Source organism: Quercus suber, unplaced genomic scaffold (assembly GCF_002906115.3).
Source record: "Quercus suber isolate HL8 unplaced genomic scaffold, Cork oak 2.0 scaffold_400, whole genome shotgun sequence".
NCBI lineage: Eukaryota > Viridiplantae > Streptophyta > Magnoliopsida > Fagales > Fagaceae > Quercus > Quercus suber.
The window spans coordinates 153,711-173,110 of record NW_027069851.1 but is presented as its reverse complement, the minus strand read 5'-3'; the positions used below and the strand labels follow the sequence as shown (position 1 = coordinate 173,110).

The following is a 19,400-nucleotide window of genomic DNA, read 5'->3' as shown; positions in this document are numbered from 1 at the left end:
ATTTCCCGGAATTGGTGCACGAATTATAGCACTGGAAGCATTGATGAAATCGTTCAATATTGGAGTACAAAAATATTAAATTTGTGGATAGCCATGAAATCAAGCCATACTTGCAGTGAGAGGTAATGAGGAAAATATTAGCCTCAAAGGAACGATCTTCTAGAATATATATATATATATATATTAAAATATCAAGATTTTATTGAGAAAGAGGAGATAGATACTACAGAGAACAGAGAGAGAAGGTAGCAAAATCTAAATTACAATCCTTTTTTTTTAAGCCAAAAAAAAAAAAAAAGGGTAGAGAAGGGTGACCAGTGTGGCTTTCTTACCTGGCGTGACCATAGTAGCACCTTACTCGCTCTCAGGCGAGATCCCATACTTCCAATTTATGTGAAAAATCTAAATTACAATTTGAGTCACTAATGCCTGTGATTCTAGAACCACTCAAAATGGCTATTAAATAATGCATTTTTAGGAAGCTAAGTTTCAGCTCTGAAATAGTTGGGTCCTTGTTGAGAGTTAGATGGTCTTCCTTTTCCTCCGTATAGCTCACATGAAAGAGGGCAGTGTTCCACGCAAAAAAAAAAAAAAAAAAAAGAAAAAAAAAAAATTTTTTTGGCTGAAAGCTTCTTTATTTACTTAAGACTTAAGATTAATACCACCCAAATAAAATACTATCTATCACGCTCATATGCATCACCAAACGTACTCAATAGCAAGAACGAAAACTCAAGTGTGTAGGCAATGAATTAGCAAAGGGTCAACTGTTTTGCTAAAACACCTAGACACGCAACACTGATTTACCAAATTGATCTCTCTCTTAGTAGGAATTCTCCAATCTCATTTTTCTCTCCAAGGCTGCTGTCCAACTGAAAAAAAAAAATCCCTTTAATATTTTAGTGCATCATATACTCTTCCACAGAACTCTTGCATCATTAGAACCATGATGAGCTTCATAGTAAAATTTTGTGTCAAACTTAACATTACCTTTTGGTTTTCACTTCAATCGATCTCAAGCACCTCCACCTCGAATATTCGAATAAAGGATATTTATATATAAGTACAATTTAACAGACTCCAATTTCCAATCATTAAAACGACGGACAAATTCCATGATGAAGTCCCTTATCCAACCAGTTGTTCCAAAGAAGAATACACCAATGTGTCTACGTCAACTGTAAAAATGAGTACAAATGAATGACATTATGCATATTCCAAAGTGAGAAGTCAAAAACGCAACTTTCCCATCAAGAACAGTCATTTCTCTCCCCCAAAAAAAGAAAAAGAAAAAATCATATGCATTTGGTGTTGCATTTTCATATTATAAAGCTGTGGTTGAAGAGTTTGGATCTGTAACCAAATTATGCCAAGCCACATTATATAGATCGTGACTTTCCATGCGAATGAACCAAACATACACAGCCCCAACCAAGAAAGAGACCATTTGTGTGACCTTGAACTGTGTGAGAGAGCAGTTCCATTGCAGAGGAGACTCCATTAAAGAATATAATTTTGGAAAAAAAAAAAATTACATCATATATAAATATATTTTTTCAAATAAAAGAAGAGAGGTGAGAAGAAATATATGGAGAAGAACACACACCTCTATATTATTGATGATATTAAGTGGTACAAAAAAAGAAAAGAAAAGGATTTTCAAACCATATACAAATAAAACGAACAATCAATGAAGTGGAATCTGCTACAATCAATGAAGTGAAATCTGCTGTGGGAAGTACAAGTATTCAAGCTATTAAATGAAATGCTCCTCAGCTATCTAAAATCTATTAACACACGATATCTGAAGACCTCACAAAACCAAGTGAAAATCTGTGAAGAACAGAAAAAATGGAGTAGGACGTTAACGCTGCTTTAGAGAGACTAGTTGAGGCTGTGATCAGAGTTAAGAAGCTTTGGCAAACCTCTTGACTATACCAGCCATGTACTTGCCCTGATGCTCTGCAAGAGAAAGCTCAGTATCACTTGGTTCCCTAGTGCCATCACCAGAAAATACTCCTGCACCATATGGAGATCCGCCTCTGATGGAGTCCATTTTGAACATTCCAGCACCAAAAGTGTACCCAATAGGTACATAAAGCATCCCATGATGGGCTAATTGAGTGATTGCTGTCCAACTGTAGCACGTTAACAAATTCATTAAATGAAGCTTGATCACGTAAATGATAGTTATCAAGAGGGTGCCCCATAGCTTCAACAAAATTATATTGATGTATGGCATAATAACAAATATGGCCTAACTTGAGCATAGACCATTTTTTATGTTTATTCCCCCTCCCCCCTTTCTCTTTCTCCAACTAAAGGTACAAGGAACCCCTGTCCATGCTAGATATCAATCTTTTGTAGTCAGTTGATATGTATTACATTGGGCTAATAACAGGAAGACGTTTAAATAAATCAAAGACACCACAACCAAAAGAAATTATGTAGGAGGTTCTTAGTTTGACGCTTTGGCTCCTCAAAATAATAGTGTTTTGGAACAAATTCAGCCAGTAAGCTCTCTACACATTGTATGAGGGTGGGAATTTGATCCCATCTTCACTTGGGTTGGAGGTTTTATGGATTGGGAAGGATACCCCTGCCTTAGGACTGAAAAAGAAAAATCATTTGGCTTGGGAGTAATGATGACCATGCCTATACCTGAGGCACTCAGTGGCATAAGGAGTGAACAGATGGATTTTGTTTGGGGTAAGAGCGGTACCTATGTCCTGAGCAGGAAAATGCTTATATGCTTTTGTCAGCTATTACCAGGAGGAACTTAGGTCTTGAGCTAAAAGGCTAAATGGCTATTATTATACGATTGGAATAAGCTTTTAATTGTACATTGTAAGACAAGTAAACTTTCGGTACATAACAGAGCTTGATTACAAGCATAATCCCCCAATCCTTAGAACTTCTTGGAGCTGCAAACTATATGCAAGATATGAAACATTCAAACAATGCTTTGAAGGAGAGGAAAAAAGCAGATTGTAACAACCGCCATGAACTCAAGTCTAAATTCCATTTTACATTGTCGTTGGCATAAAACTTAAATAGTCAGCCACATTTACAGATGTAAGAAATGCAAGGTACATTCTGAGCTTTATATAATAAATTTAATTTTATCATGTTTCTAGGAAAAATAAACAAAATAATCAGGTATAAAGTATAAACAAGGAGAAAAAAATGAAAACCACGACATCTATTTGCTGAGCAGTCAGATCAGATATGGGTAAATTCCTTATCATAATCTCTGAACCCACCATAAAAGGCACATAAGGGACTGGTGTTATCAACAATTGATTAGCAGAATCTCAAACCATATAACTGCTTTCTAAGTATCGGTCCAATTTGATTGGAAGTCTCCAAAGTGACAATTACTTTTGAAGTAGGATCTATATAATTCCCGCCCATCTGATTATCACCTTTCTTGAAACTCAACTACATAAGTTAGTTCTGTCTGATGTTTGAACCCCTTCCAACTGATCAAATTAATATTTTATATAAAGATGTTGTTCTAATCACTCATTCTGTCATTTATCTTCCCAAAAATTTAGTTAAATCGACCAATTATTCTCAAACACTCACCAATAGGGAACACAATTGAAATTTATATGTAGAAGTTCTCTTTGTCAAGGTGAATCACTCTGACTAATTCTAGATGACAGCATATGGGGGGACTAACAGACTAGTAAAATTTCTGACTTCCTGCAAATAGATTCTTACATGTAGCATGTTCCCTTCCCCTAAAGCGTTCTCACCCCCACAGTTATCCCAATTCTCTTGTTTGGAAGCAAATCACAATTACAATCTCAAAAAGTGCCAAGCCACCAACAACTAATCAAACAAACAATACCATCTAATAAGGATTCCTATCATCCTATACTCATGCAACCAACAAATTGCATAGAACTCTATATTGCTTCTAGTTCATCCAATTCCACAGAATTCTTAAATGTATCAAGAACACTACTCAAACCAATAATATATACAAGAAAAACAAAGTATAATCAAAATTTTGCTGCAAAACAATAAGCCAACGAAAGAAAAATACTCTTGAATCAGTCTAATTACTCAATATCAATGGCCATACTTACGCTGTGGTCTCCTGCCCTCCTCCCTGTGTGCCAGTGCTAACAAAAAATCCGGCAGGCACGCCCGCCAGCCTCTGCTGCTCCCACAGCCGCCCTGTCGAGTCAAAAAACGCCTTCATCTGCGCCGCCATGCACCCATACCTCGTTGGGAACCCAAAAAGAAACCCATCAGCCTCAACCAACTCCTCCACAGATATCAAGGGAACCTCATTGTCCTTCGGAGGCACCCTCATTTGCTCCAAGATATCCGGAGCCAAAGTCTCTGGGACTCTATAAAGAACCCCTTCAACACCTTCAATTGAATCAACCCCTTTCTTCATTCTCTTAGCTAAAATCTCCACATGGCCGTACGTTGAGTAAAACACTATGAAAATCTTGAGCTTCTTGGGCAATTGTAGCCCATCTTGAACTTGTGTTGTAGTTGTATTAATGCTTTGGGTTTGACTTTGCCCAGAAATTATAACAGTACTGTTCCTTTCTGGGTTTGGAGTTGGAGGATCTTTATCAGAAACACCTTTCGGTGCTCTTTGCTTGCTCGGTACACACCCACCTCCTTTACCCATAAAGACTTCAACAGGGTCTTAGCCTTTTTTTAGTTTAACACTGAATTATGGTTATACTAGCACACTCAGACACAAGTGGTGATTGATTTGGAAAAATGGTTGCTTGTAAGACAAGAATTCAAAGGCTCTTGAACTGGGTATTAGCCTTTTTTTAGTTTAACACAGAATTATGGTAATTCTAGCAAACTCGGACACAAGTGGTGTGGGTGCTTGTAAGACAAGAATTCAAAGGCTCTTCAACTGGGTCTTAGCCTTTTTTGGTTTAACACTGAATTATGGTAATTCCAGCAACTGATCAGACACAACGAGTATGATTGATTTGGAAAAATGGGTGATTGTAAGACAAGAATTCAAAGGCTTTACCAGGTTCTGAACTGCAAGGCTTCGAGAATGGTCGGCAATAAAGTAGAACAGCAAAGACAACATGGGAATTGGACTTGAGGTTGGCCTCTTTAATTCTGAGTTGTTGTCTGGAGCTTTAAGAAAATAATCGCTGGCAATTTAGATATATATATATATATATATAAGTTTAGAGTTTTGCGAATCTCTCGAGCATGTTCTTTGATTTGAATATTTCACTAGTTAAACTTTGAATATTTCACTAGCATCCACGAATGAGTTACCATTCTAGGATTCCTTTTTCGCAATTGTCCAATAAGTGAATGCGTGCCGTTTGATATTGTGATAATAAAATAGTAAAAGAAGTAGAACTTTTGGTTCATAAATAAAAATAAAATTAAAAAAAGTAGAACTTTTGGCACACACTCTGACCAGACGGAAATGGGTGGATAGACTTTGATGTTTTTTAGGAATATTTTGATATTGTTTATTTGTTGAAAATTAAAAATTTATTGTAAAAAATATTATAATAAAATAATTTTTAAATATGTAAATAATATTGTTGGATTCAAAAATATATGAGTATGTTTTGCTGAGTTTAGTAGTCCCATAAACAGTATCATAGGACCAAAAAATGCCAAATGCAGCTGTGACACTTGGCAAACACACACTTGAAAGAATTTTCCAAGAATATTCATTTTAGTAGGAAATATTCATTAAGATATATATATTTTTTAAAAAGTCAAAATTTTATTTTCCAGTCACAATTGGTGAAATATAAAATAAGACAATATTTGTAGTCTCCTGGGATTTTTTTTTAATTTTTTTGAGAGGGATCCTGGGATCTATTTGGAAGGAATAAAATAAAATTTATTGATTTTTGACTAAAATATCTATAATGCATTTTCATATTTTACAATATATATATATATATATATAATATTTTTTGAGAGGGATCCTGGGATCTATTTGGAAGGAATAAAATAAAATTTATTGATTTTTGACTAAAATATCTATAATGCATTTTCATATTTTACAATATATATATATATATATATAATATGAGTTTTTTTGACTGATGTAATATGAGTTATTACCCACAATGGGGATTCTAGCATTTTACCTTTATTTAAAAAAAAAAAATAGCAAAATGTCTCTGTTTTAAAACTATTTAGATCTGTGTCCCTGTTTTGAAACTCGATTTTGAGAAAATCGAAGTTCAACGAAAAACTCGATTTGTAGAAAATGAATCGAGTATAGGGGAATCAAACTTAAAATAAAAATAATAAAATTGAACTCGAGTTCATGGAGCTTGAGTTCCTTTCATGGAACTTGAGTTCATGGAGCACGAGTTCCATTCAAGGTACTCGAATTCTATAAACTCGAGTTCCTTTCAATTATTATTTATTTATTTTTAAGTTTCATTTGGCATAACTTGATTTTAAACCAATTGAGTTTTCAAAACAGGGATATGAATCTAAATAGTTTCAAAATAGGGACATATTGCTAAAAATTTTTAAAAATAAGGGCAAAAGGCTAGAATTCCCACAATAATAATAGTTGACTGTAACAGTGACGTATAAAAGGGGGCCTATAATCTATATATCAAATTCGGCTTTTGATTTCATCAAATTACAGTAATATTTTGGATAAAAGTAATTTTTTAAATAGAGACAATAACTTACTTTTGATAGGTAAAAGCAAATAACATAGAGACAATAATTTATATGTTCTTATCAATTTTTTTAAATAAAATAACAATAAGTTTTTTAACAAAACATTTAACATGCATTTAAGTTTCAGTTGTTGATAGAGACAACAACTTATTTGTTCTTATCAATTTCTTTGAATAAAGTAACAATAAATGTTTTAACAAAGTATGCAATATGCATTTTAGATAAAATAACAATTAATGTTTTAATAAAATATGTAACATACATCTAAGTTTTGATAGATAGATACAACAACTTATCTGTTCTTATCAATTTCTTTAAATAAAGTAACAATAAGTGTTTTAACAAAGCATGCAACATGCATTTTAGATAATATAACAATAAGTATTTTAACAAAATATACAATATGCATTTAAGTTTCAATTAATAGATTGTTCTTATCAATTTCTTTGGATAAAATAAAAAGTGTTTTAACAAAGCATGTAACATGCATTTAAGTTTCAATTAATAGATTGTTCTTATCAATTTCTTTAAATAAAATAAAAAGTGTTTTAACAAAGCATGCAACATGCATTTTAGATAAAATAACAATAAATGTTTTAACAAAATATGCAACATGCATTTAAGTTTCAGTTGATAAAGACAACAACTTATTTGTTCTTATCAATTTTTTTATATAAAGTAATAATAAGTGTTTTAACAAACTATGAAACATGCATCTAAGTTTTAGAAATTTAAATCCTACTCCAATTAAAAATCTATTATCAAAATTTCAAAACTTATATTTATATTCATCAATGGTATATCCATAATGTATGTGGATCCAATAGGCTAAGTCCACTTAGAATAGCGGATTTAGGTTAGTCGGCCCAATACAATTAATTTGTTAAAGAATGGGTTTCCAAGGTCAACTTTAATGTACCAGTAAGATTTAAGCTTTAGATGGATGGTAAAAGTTAGACAATACAAGGAAGAAGAACAGAATTTTCAGAATTAACACTTCCTTGGGCTTGGCCGAAGAGCAGTTGTTCATAAATTGTTCAAGTCTTAATCATAGGATAGTTCTACACAATGTTAGTATTTCTTTTCGGTTTTTCATCCCCTTTTCTGTTGGAGCTTCCTTTCTTTATATAGTTAGCTGAATTGCATTTGAGCCCTCCACTTGTACAGTTACTAACTTTCCTTTAGATACTTGTCCTATCAAGGTTTTGCTGAAGTGGTAGAGTGTGCTGTAAGCTGTTAAGACACTGTTCAAAGGTCATTCATCCATTAATGCAATTAGCTGAGTTGGTGCAGTGTATTAAATGTGAAGGTGATGGTTACTTTGTTTGGATACTTCACGTCTTCTTTGCTTGCATGTCTCTATTGTCTTCTTTGGTACTTTGTTATCTAGGGCAAGTGGCTTGCCCAACAATTCTTGAGGAACGCTCTCTCTTTGGGCTCTTCGGAAGGTTGGCCTTTTTGTGATTCCTCCTCAGATTCTTATCCACGTGTTGGGTAAGGAAAATGTGTGGGTGGGTCCTTCCCCTTCCTCGAACTTGGCCCACGAGTTCTATTCTGTACTTGGATCTTACCCTTCCGACACATAAAATCTCTCTTTGCATCCCACTTTTTTTTTTCCCCGAGTTGCAACTTATGCATATACAAGTATTAGAAAATATTTAACCGCTTAAGTTCAAATCATCCTCTTCATTAATAGATAAGGAATTATAAAAAATAATAATTAGAAAAATTTTTATTGATAATTTTAATTAGAGATATTATATATAAGGACAAATATACAAAATCATGCACTTATTATTATAATAATCATTCATTTAGTTAGAAATGAGTTCTAAAATTATGTAATAATAACTCATTTAGTTATTATTTCTCAAAAAAATATTAAGAAAATTCATGAATAAAGCTGTGCAACGCATGAAAATTTCATTAGTTTATATCTATATAAATCTAAAAACTGAAACGTAACATTTATTGTTGTTATGTTCTTGTGAACCACATCAGCAACCACATTATCCACTCATTTCCAACTCTCTTTTTTCTTATTAACTTCCCAACTTAATGTTATACTTTCTCCAATTTATCCCCTCACTTTTACTTTTTTATCTCTCCACTACTATCTATATTTATATCACTTTTCTTCTATCTCTTTATCTTTCTTTATTTTTGGCTTTTTTTATTCCCCTCCTCTTAGTATAAACTTACAATTCTCAATTTCATTCTATTCATGGTTTTTCCACACTCAGAAGGTTATTTCTGTCTCTCTTTCTCCTAGTCTCAAATTAGATGTTATCTTATTGCATTATATATAAAGATATTATATAAGAATATAATGTTATTTTATTACATATAAGAATATAATGTTATTTTATTACATAACATAACATAACATGACTTGAATAATTTGGTGTTTATTACAATATTTTTTATTTTTACTTTTTTTTCTTCTCATCTTATTCTCTCTCTCTTCATTTTTTTTTTTTAAATTCTTTCTTGCAACTCTACTTTATATTGATGAATCATTGTGATTTTTAAAACTCTATTTTGGATTCATACGTTTTGGTGTTATATTTTTTAGTTCCCCATTATAAATAGTATCTCTCTCTCTCTCTCTTATAGTTTGGTTGGTTTGAGTTAATACTTGATTATTTTGGGAGTAAGAATTTGAATTTATATCAAAACATAATCTTGGCTATGCTAATAACAGATCGGCATTCGGTCCATTTCAATCCATTTCATCAATTCAATCTAGTTTAGTCCACTTCAGTTCAATTAGGTCCATTCAGTCTATTTTGGTCGATTTAGTCCAAAACTCGAGCGGGGCGAAGTGGAGAGGAGGGGGTCAAGGTGGGGAGGGGCAAAATTGCCATCCCTAGTCCCTACTGAATAGACCAAAATGGACCGAATGGTCCGAACTAGATGCAATGGATCAAAGTAGACTAAATAGACCAAAGTGGACCAAATGGATCAAAGAATTTGACAGCAATTGAGCAAAATGCTACACTGATATAACTTAAAAAAAGCATAGCAAAAATCAATAATAAATTGTAGGCTTCAACTATTAAATAGTATATAGGTATAAATCGTGAATTACAATATTTAATATATTCTTGAAGTATTCTAACAAAAATAAAAGAAGTAATGGAGTGCATGAATAGGAAACAAACCTGATTGGCGCCAGGAGTCTTTTAATATAACATAATAGCATTGATGGGTGTTTTCAACAAAAAACATCTAGCGATCCTAAGTTTCTAACTGGCTAAACCCGCCTCCCCCACTCAAAATGTATCAAAAAAAAAAAAAAAAAGCTTAAAAAGCTTGACAAAATACAAGTCTAACATCTCAATCTTCATGGAACTATGTAACACCATGGTGCCATCATGTCGAAACAGTGCTTCCATGGAGTTGATTTATAAACTTCAACACCTTGATGGTTTGAGCGTAGATCATCATGACAGAACAGACAAGTTACACTTAAAAGTTTCAAGCTATTTTAAATGTATAGCCGAACCTCGTGGAGATTTAGGTTGTTACTTGTGAGTTTAATTTAGTTTCAATATACTAAAGACACGAAAATAACCTTTCTTTTCCTTCTTTTAATTTGATCAAAAGGAAAATATACACATAGTACACTAACAACAAGAAGAACACAACGGTGATAAGTTACAGGATCAGTAACAGAAAATGACATCTTGTTCAGCAGTCTATTTGGGTTCTTCTCGTGCTATAACAATATGACTTCACATCAATGGAGCTAAAATCAGAATAAAATTTTACAAATACAACAAGCAAACTCCACACAGGAAGGTTAGCGAAGATGGAAACCAGGCGAACAAGCCTTCTATTTTGACATTCACAACAACAAACTTGCATAGACTTCACCCTCCCAAGGGCTTATGAATGAGAATGAGCAGTGGTGTGATAGCCCCCAACCCTCCAATGCCTCAATATTGCAGGATGGACGATTGGTGTCCATTTAACCGAGGAAGGTAATAAAGAAATAAACTGTTCTCAACTTTCCTTCAACGAACCAGTTTTAGACCTTTTCAACTCCCATGGTGGTAAGCAGCCTTTATAGTGAGAATGTAGAAACAATGATGACATCGATACTTCCCTCTGATGCATTGAGATTGATGACAAACAACTAAAGGCACTCCTGAGTTTCTTCTTTTCGTTCTCATATCCTTGGAAATCAGGGTCGTGGCATACAGTGGTGGCTTTAAGGGCCTCAGGGAGTATGCAGTTGCACAGTGAACCTACAAGGATGACAATACACAAGAATGAGTCTATAGTAGCCAACACAAGAATGAGGGGAAATTAACGTAGTAGCAAAGCATGTAACTCAACAAACATCCTGTTCACATTTAATTTTTAGTTTTTTTTTTTTTTTTTTTTTTTTTGATCTCTGGTTCTTTTGATTAGTGCTTTGATAATGAAATATCAGCAGATGAGTCAGTATGAGTCTAATATGCAAGGCAACCTATCAGATAAAAGCCGAGCCTCAAGGTTCATTCAATAGTTACATGAGAGCCCCCTGCTTTAAGACTTACACTCATGACATTTGTGAGCCCTATTTGCCTTACGTATGAAACATATGAAGAGAACATGTGCCAATGATATTGTCGCATAATATACAAGAATAATGTAAATGTTTTTAGTTAGTCCATGATAGTCAATTGATACGTGAACCATTCAGCCCTAAATCATCTAAGACTTGAAGCTAAACCTCAAACTAAGATATAATGTATGATAAGGAGGATGTAGCTCACCTATTCTTGCAAGTCGATTCACCCATTTTGGCATTGGGTTCCCTGTCAGCTTGTAACAAATATCATCACAGAAATGATTGCAGTTCTTAGCAATCAAGTGATAGGTATCACCATTATAGTTTGCTGACTGGCGCTCCATGAACTCTCTAACCTGGATAGGATCCAAGCTTGTCGTCCCCATAAATATTGACTTCCTAAACTTGAAGCCAGGGCACTGTCGAGGTTCAACCTCAAAGACACCACTCGTTGGGTAGTCATGAGCTCCAAAGGCATATTCAACACCATGAACTGTAGTGAAATAGGGACAATCAAAACATTTGCATCATCCAGAGAATACTGTGATTCAAATGAGAAAGCAGATAGCAGAATATTAACATCTAACATATGTGGATCTTTTCCATGTCCTGGTCTTTCAAAGACAATATGCCTGTATGTTCACATTCACATGCATATGTAAGGGAGAATCCAGGAATTTATCCTCGGATAATTGGAAAGGGATTGAAAGGAAGGAAAAGTAAAAATAATGTGTTCATAGTGCAAACTAAGGCTTTATAGAAAGAGGACAAATTGTTTTGCTGCATCTAAGCTAAAGAAGAAAAGTTGTAGACCATTCTGGATTTCGAAAATTACTCTCACGCATATGGTTTAGCCACCAGTGACAACTCACATGGTTTAAGGTTGAAAGTGCTGCAAACATGGATGAGAGTCCAAAATTATATGGAGGTTGCATGAAGAAACATTGGCATACAAATCAAAGATTCAGGGAGAGAAAAAATGTAAGATATGGTTCTTGTTACCAACCCTAAATAGATGGGATTAAGACTCTCTTAAAATTATTATGGAATGAGTTTGGTCAAAGAATTCAAGTAGAGCCCAAGAAGTTAAAATAGTTTAAACAGAAATATTTTCAAAGTTATATGAGATTACAAACTGGTTTTGGGTGTCTGCATAAACATCTCATGAATAAACAGCAATTTTATATAGCTTTTTAAAAAATGTACTCGTGCCACATTATGTTTATATTTTAATAAGAAATGTTTGAATCTAAATCACTTGTGTGCTTCTGCAATTATAGGTTATTATGTAGATTAGGCTCCATCTCCATCTTAACTCCCCCTGCTTTGAATTGACACAAAAAAATGAACATATTTTACAATGATTATCCTTATCTTTGGGTTGTATAGTTTGAGAAAAATATTGTCTGTTTGGTTGAGTAGAATCAACAAATTATTTCTTCTGTTATATATAAAATTCAATTAATCATACTTGCTATTTCATTATGTTACAACCCAAATCAATATGAAAACTAAGGGCATTTTCCCTTCCTCAGTGAAGTTATATAACGGTACTAATTGACTTGTCAACTCATGCCTTCACCGTTGGCAATAATACACTGCCAAATAATTTTGAGTAACTTCATTAGAAGCATCATATGCTCTTTAATACTAGATACTAGATAATATTAAAAGCAACCACTAGAAATTAAAAAAAAAAAAAAATTCATGATTTTGAGAAATGAGGAATAATGGTAAGCTTACCTTCCACCCCAGAGTGAAAGATACCGAGGCCTGCCCAATAGACATATCCATTTATGGGTGTCAAATCATATACATTTAGATAGACGGGTGTGTTGCCTGGACTATATCCTGCTGACTTAACTTTCTGGAACATGCAGAAACGTTTGGCTGATTTGCCTCTGAAACAAAGAGGCATAATAGAGTTCCAGCCATTCTTTGGTCCAGATTTCATGATCAAAGGTGAAACCAGGTATCTGTCAGTGCCTAGTTCCAACCTGTAAAAATGGAAATAACAATATCAACTACCCCATGTTCAGAATTACAAAGAAACCAGTAATAGATTGAGGATGCACATAATTTTGGTCACACAGTAGCCTACATTAACAAGCATTATAACTATCTGTTAACTTTCCTAATTGTATCCACGAAATGTAGAAATCAGAATCTAGTCCTTAATTGTAGCATAAAACTGTAATATATAAATACAATATATTTTCCATCAAAAAAAGTTTCCCCTTTCTAAAATATGTACCAAGTAGAAAATCTTAAGATCTACGTGCAATAACCATGTTAATCCTTTTTTTTTTTTTCTTGTAAAGAAATATTATATATTTTTTCATAAATTATTTCTTCCTCCAGTTACTTTCTGCATATCTTTCATCTACTTTATGTATTTTTTGTTCTAACTGGACTAACCACACTTGCAACTTCACTCTAGACCACCATATGTGATTTGGTTTCAGTGTTGGTTGGTTACATGGTCAAGTCCTACATCAAGTAAAAGTGAAAAGAGTGAATAATTAAAATAATATTGTTGCCCAAACCCACTGGCTTAGACTTTTTGAATTAAATCCATTATAACAGGTTGTACCAATCCCTCACAAAAGACTCCGAAAGTGTTAAATCTCAACTCTCACAAACCCAAGATTCAAGCAATTGGTGTCAGAGTTGATGGTTCAACAAGGTTAGTATTCAAATTCAGTCATGTAAGTATCAGTTTGATTACTACTTCATCACTACACACCATATCTGCTGCATTTATGTAATTGTCAGCTTGATTTGAACTTGGGTGGTTACTTCAATATGATAGGTAATCTACAAAGTTCTAATATTCTTAAATAACAAATTATTAGATAAGCCAAGAAACAGACACGCATAATTTCCTAATTTACCAGATTTTAATCCCGATCCCATAATAAAATTTCAATTATTGCAAAAAAACCGAAGTCACATTCTCATTTGTAAAGAAATGGACTTTTTTGCTGTTTTAGCATTGAAAAGATAATGAAGGACAAGATATACTATTAAGGGAAAGAAAACTAGAAAATTGTTGACATCAAATAAAACTCTAGTAAGTGAATAATATATATATAACACAAGTAAGCACACACCATAAATAGTAAAATAAAATTTATAAAAGAAGAAAAAGATAAGAAAAACAGGTCACATATACAAAGAAACCTTTCAAGGAAGCAGATCAGATTCATAAGAACACACCCTAAGCAATGTAGCAACTGATCTTATCCATAAAAAAAAAAAAAAAAAAAAAAAAAACTTACAAGATTTGATAAGCAGTAAACCCCAAAAAGAAAAAAACAAAAAACTTTGAGAAATAAAGTGAAACCCATTAAAGGAAAGTGAAAAATAAAAGAGAACCCACATACCTCAATGCACAGAGCAACCATTAGAAAGTGAAGGAAATGCAAGCACCAAGAAGCAATACAGCCATTTTCAGAGCAAAGAAGGCACCTGAAAATGAAGCAAATTTGAGTGTGGCTGCACAACTCCACACATTGTCTTTGGTGATTGGTCTCTTCTGACAAAAAATATGAAATGAAGGTTCAGAGAAGCACAGAAAACTTCAGGGTTTTTTTTTTTTTTTTCTCAAACCCAATGAAGAAAGAGAAGAATAAAAAAGAAGAAGAATGAGATAAAGAGGGTAAATGTTTCTGAAATGAAATGAAATGAAATATACTAACTAAAGGTAAAAGTGAAAACCTTGAAAGATATCCTGTCCCTTTGTGACACTTTGACTGAGACCAGCGTGCTTTACCAGTCACCAGGTCTGGTCTTCTGCTATTTTTTCTTACATAGGATTTCGGTTTCTTTTATAAAATAATGATTTTAAATCAATTCGTTATTAACTGAAACATTAATTAAAGTTACTGTTCTGTAATATGATTTACATAATTTAATATTATAATTTTTGTACTCTAAACACCTAGGTCCAATACTTCTTGTAATTCAGTTACATTTTCCTAATATACTTCTACCACTACTACCTTCAGTCAATATATAGGAATTTATTACCATCTTAGGGTATATATTAGTAAATAATTTTAGAAATTTATTTTATGAAAAAACGAAAAAGTAATTAATTATTTTGAAAATTTTTTTAATTTCTCATAATTTTTTTTTTTTTCAAAATGGATGGTTAACTGGACACACACACACACATATATATATATATAATTTTTGTTATGTTCATATATAGAAAAGTCTACCATATCTTCTTTTTATTATTATTTTATTATGGATTTTGTATATTTATTAGTAACATAGCTCCACATAACATTAACCATGTTACATTTAACAAGTCACATTAAATAATAACTTCATATTTTTAGTATTTTATATTTATATATTTTTTTTTATTGGATTGTGATATCTATGAGATGTTAGATTTCTCCATGTCACATGATAAAAAAATGTTTTTTTTTTAATTAACTTTATATTTATTTCATTTTAAGCATATAGTAATATGGTCACACATGAAAGCAATTTTGTCACATATACTAGCATGTCCCGTCATATTAAATTTCACTGTGATATCATAACCCTAGACATGTTAGATATATCAATGTATCATCAAAGGTCATGCACATATATAAGGTATTATGCAATTAATATTTTTTGTCTACTAATATGATCATCTATGACTTTACCACGAGTTTTAAATGATAGCCCCTAATGATAGTGGCATTTTTTGTGTTTGCCCTATATTTATGTTTTGAACCCCACTTTTTTCCTTTTGGGAGGATTGCAAACCTTAGAGAAGAAGTTTAACCCTTTGGTATGGGACATTCGGAAGCCTTGCTTAAGTAATAGCTATTTTTAAGGTAATAATATGAAAAACATGTTCATAAATATACGAACGAGTTCACGAGACTTCAAGTGAAATTAAGGATTCTAAACAAGGCAAATAAGTACAACGGTTTTCTCTTCCATGCTGGTAGAAACTTTGCCAACCTTGATCTACTACTTTCATTTTCATCGGATTCATTGTGATTCTCTTGTCCAATTCTCACCCATACCAAGTCGAAGTAGTGATCTAAAGTGAGACTTAGGAGTTAGGACTGAGAATGTTTCACAAGTACATGTAAAGCCAATCAATTTGGATTCATATACTATTGCATTAAAGACAAGATCTTTCTTGGTTAAAAGCATAAGCGTGCAAGCAATCAGATTAAAGTTTTTATCTGCTTTTACTTAATAGTATGAAGGTTTGTGAAATTATCCCATGGTGATGGAGGCCGTTATATGGTATGGCTGCCAGTGATCACATCACTATAATGCTTGATAAAATGAACCCAATCCTCATCATCGATGTTATAATAGTTTGTAATTTATTCCTTAGGTCCTCGTCTCTTATATTGTACAAGATAAAATATTCTCTAGTGTACTATGATTAATTAAGCTAGTAAATGGTTGTAAGCCATTTTTTTTAGTAGGGGAAAAAAATAGAGCAGAAGGATAATAGGGTTAAAGGAGTTTTTCTCTTGGCCCAAAAATTAGGAAAATAAAAATATTAAGATTACCCTGTAAAAAGGTACGTAGTAAGAAGAAGAAAAAAAAAAAAAAAAAAAAAAAAAGAGGAACAAGTAAGTGAATTTTATTAAGCTCAATCAAGATTGAATACATCATCTAAATCCAAAGTTAGTTCTTCTACCCATACATTAGTATTTGCATATACAATTGCTCATTTAGCGCATCATTCTACTTTTAATAAAAAGGATATTATGATAATCAACTCTCTATCTTTCAATTTTTTATTATTATTTTTATTAAATATACATGGTGGAAAATAAAAATATTTTCAACTATTTCAATTTTTTTTTTTTTATCTTTCCAACTAAACAAAAGCCTAAAAGGCCAAGAAGTTAGAACAACAATATTGGGATAGTGAGATTTAATTTCGCACTGCAGTTAAAAATTAGCATGCTATTAAGTCATGACAAAAGGAATATTATCCTCTTTGTAAATAATTTTTTTTTTTTGTTTTTGAAAAAAAAAATTAAAAAAGAAAGAAAGAAAAGAAAAAACCAGAAAAAGATAAGATTGAGGATCCCATTATTTGTAAGATTATAAAAATGAAAAGAAAAATCCAGATCTGACAATATTTTAAAAAAATGAGGATTCTCCATGTTTTAAAAAAATGCATTACCCTTCCAATCTTGGGAGTTGCAATCCTCTTCTCATTGGTTCAAGAAAATAAATAAAAAAAATGACCCATTTGCCAGTTGAGCATAGGAGATTGCATTACCACCAACAATCTTCAATTATTGAGAGAGAGAGAGAGCCACATTATTGTTTTGTTGTGTGTGTTAAGATTTTTTTTTTTTTACCAAGAAATATGCTAATTCATTGCATATTTTGGTTCAGAATGTTGAAAAAAAAAAAAAAAAAGCCCAAAAAATCACTATTCTTTGAATGGTAGCTCATTTTAAGTTTTAACTCTTCCTATGGCCCATGTATTGGACACTAGTTCAATACAGAACAGCCCCCTGACAATTTTCCATTGATCATTTTAAGATAGAGAGAGAGTAATTACAAATTTTTTTTTTTTTGGTTTTTAGTTACTGGTATTAATATTTGATTTCGATTTTCAGTGGTGGGGTTCAGTATATTATTCTTCAGAATTTATTGAATGCAATTCAGAATTTAGTTAATTTGTACTGTTATAATTATCAAAAAAGAAAAATTGAATTAAGTTGTAACTTGTAAGGATGATGTATTTAATATTTGTAGTTTTTTTTTTAATCCCTCAACGGTTCTTTTATTTACACAAAGAAAAAGATTACAATTCAACTAAGCCAATTTCAAACACATTTTAATAACAAAATGTAACAACTAAAAAAAGGCTAACAACATTTGCGCTAGATCTAAAAAAAGATTAGTTAATAAATAGCAATTAAGCTTCTCATAATCATTTATATAGCTTAGATCAATTTAGTATATATTCTGTAGGGTTAGGATTTGTGGTCCAAGCCCAAAACAATGAATTTGTAGAGTATGGGTGAAAGAGCTAGGTTAAGTATGAGATCAACAACAACTAATCGCAACCTTTAAGCACAAGCCAACATGAATTTACACGTAAAGAATGGATATCCGAAGAGCTATATTATTGATTATCTGGTGAATACAAATCTTAGGGTTACAACGAAGTTCCTTCCTCCTCCCCCCTCTGTTAGGAGTTTCTTTCCTTTATATAACCTCCCTTCTCTTCATCTCCATCGTCCACTTGTACCCCATCCGTGAGTCTACTTGAGTATATGTCATGTCAAGCATCTTAAAAAAAAAAAAAAAAGCCCAAAAAATCACTATTCTTTGAATGGTAGCTCATTTTAAGTTTTAACTCTTCCTATGGCCCATGTATTGGACACTAGTTCAATACAGAACAGCCCCCTGACAATTTTCCATTGATCATTTTAAGATAGAGAGAGAGTAATTACAAATTTTTTTTTTTTTGGTTTTTAGTTACTGGTATTAATATTTGATTTCGATTTTCAGTGGTGGGGTTCAGTATATTATTCTTCAGAATTTATTGAATGCAATTCAGAATTTAGTTAATTTGTACTGTTATAATTATCAAAAAAGAAAAATAGAATTTAGTTAAGTTGTAACTTGTAAGGATGTTGCATTTAAATATTTGTAGTTTTTTTTTTTGATCCCTCAACGGTTCTTTTATTTACACAAAGAAAAAGATTACAATTCAACTTAGCCAATTTCAAACCCATTTTAATAACAAAATGTCACAACTTAAGAAAACGCAAACAACATTTGCGCTAGATCTAAAAAAAGATTAGTTAAATAGCAATTAAGCTTCTCATAATCATTTATATAGCTTAGATCAATTTAGTATATATTCAATGGAGGATTTAACACAATGTCTACCACATTCTAAACAAGTATACAATCCACAATCATAAGTCATACCCCATTAAAAATGAATGTTAAGATGGAATGGTCATATGTAACACAAGTTTAACATCATATGAGGATAAATGGTTTGTTTGAGATTCGCTTATTTTCTTGAAACTCAAAACTTTTTGCTAAAATCACTATAAATAAAAGTAAAAGTTAATTGAAATAGTATAGTGGGACCCACGAATAGTACCAAAAAGTGTAGTGGAACTCATAAATAATAGCAAAAATAAGTTATACA

General features: G+C 32.2%; 2 protein-coding genes across 2 annotated transcripts; both read right to left on the bottom strand.

Annotated features, from left to right (window-relative positions):
* Positions 1 to 1,588: 1,588 nt before the first annotated feature.
* Positions 1,589 to 5,247, bottom strand: LOC111987303 (probable NAD(P)H dehydrogenase (quinone) FQR1-like 2). Its single transcript, XM_024019008.2, has 2 exons — positions 4,098 to 5,247; positions 1,589 to 2,138 (listed from the first exon to the last, which is right to left on the bottom strand). The coding sequence occupies exons 1-2, from the start codon at positions 4,655 to 4,657 to the stop codon at positions 1,907 to 1,909; spliced, it is 792 nt and encodes a 263-aa protein (XP_023874776.1). The 5' UTR covers positions 4,658 to 5,247; the 3' UTR covers positions 1,589 to 1,906.
* A 4,994-nt stretch (positions 5,248 to 10,241) lies between these two features.
* LOC111987301 (deSI-like protein At4g17486) lies at positions 10,242 to 15,023 on the bottom strand. Its single transcript, XM_065761181.1, has 5 exons — positions 14,954 to 15,023; positions 14,620 to 14,771; positions 12,977 to 13,230; positions 11,439 to 11,726; positions 10,242 to 10,925 (listed from the first exon to the last, which is right to left on the bottom strand). Exons 3-5 carry the CDS (start codon positions 13,185 to 13,187, stop codon positions 10,681 to 10,683), a joined length of 744 nt encoding a protein of 247 aa, XP_065617253.1. The 5' UTR covers positions 13,188 to 13,230; positions 14,620 to 14,771; positions 14,954 to 15,023; the 3' UTR covers positions 10,242 to 10,680.
* Between the last annotated feature and the right edge of the window lie 4,377 nt (positions 15,024 to 19,400).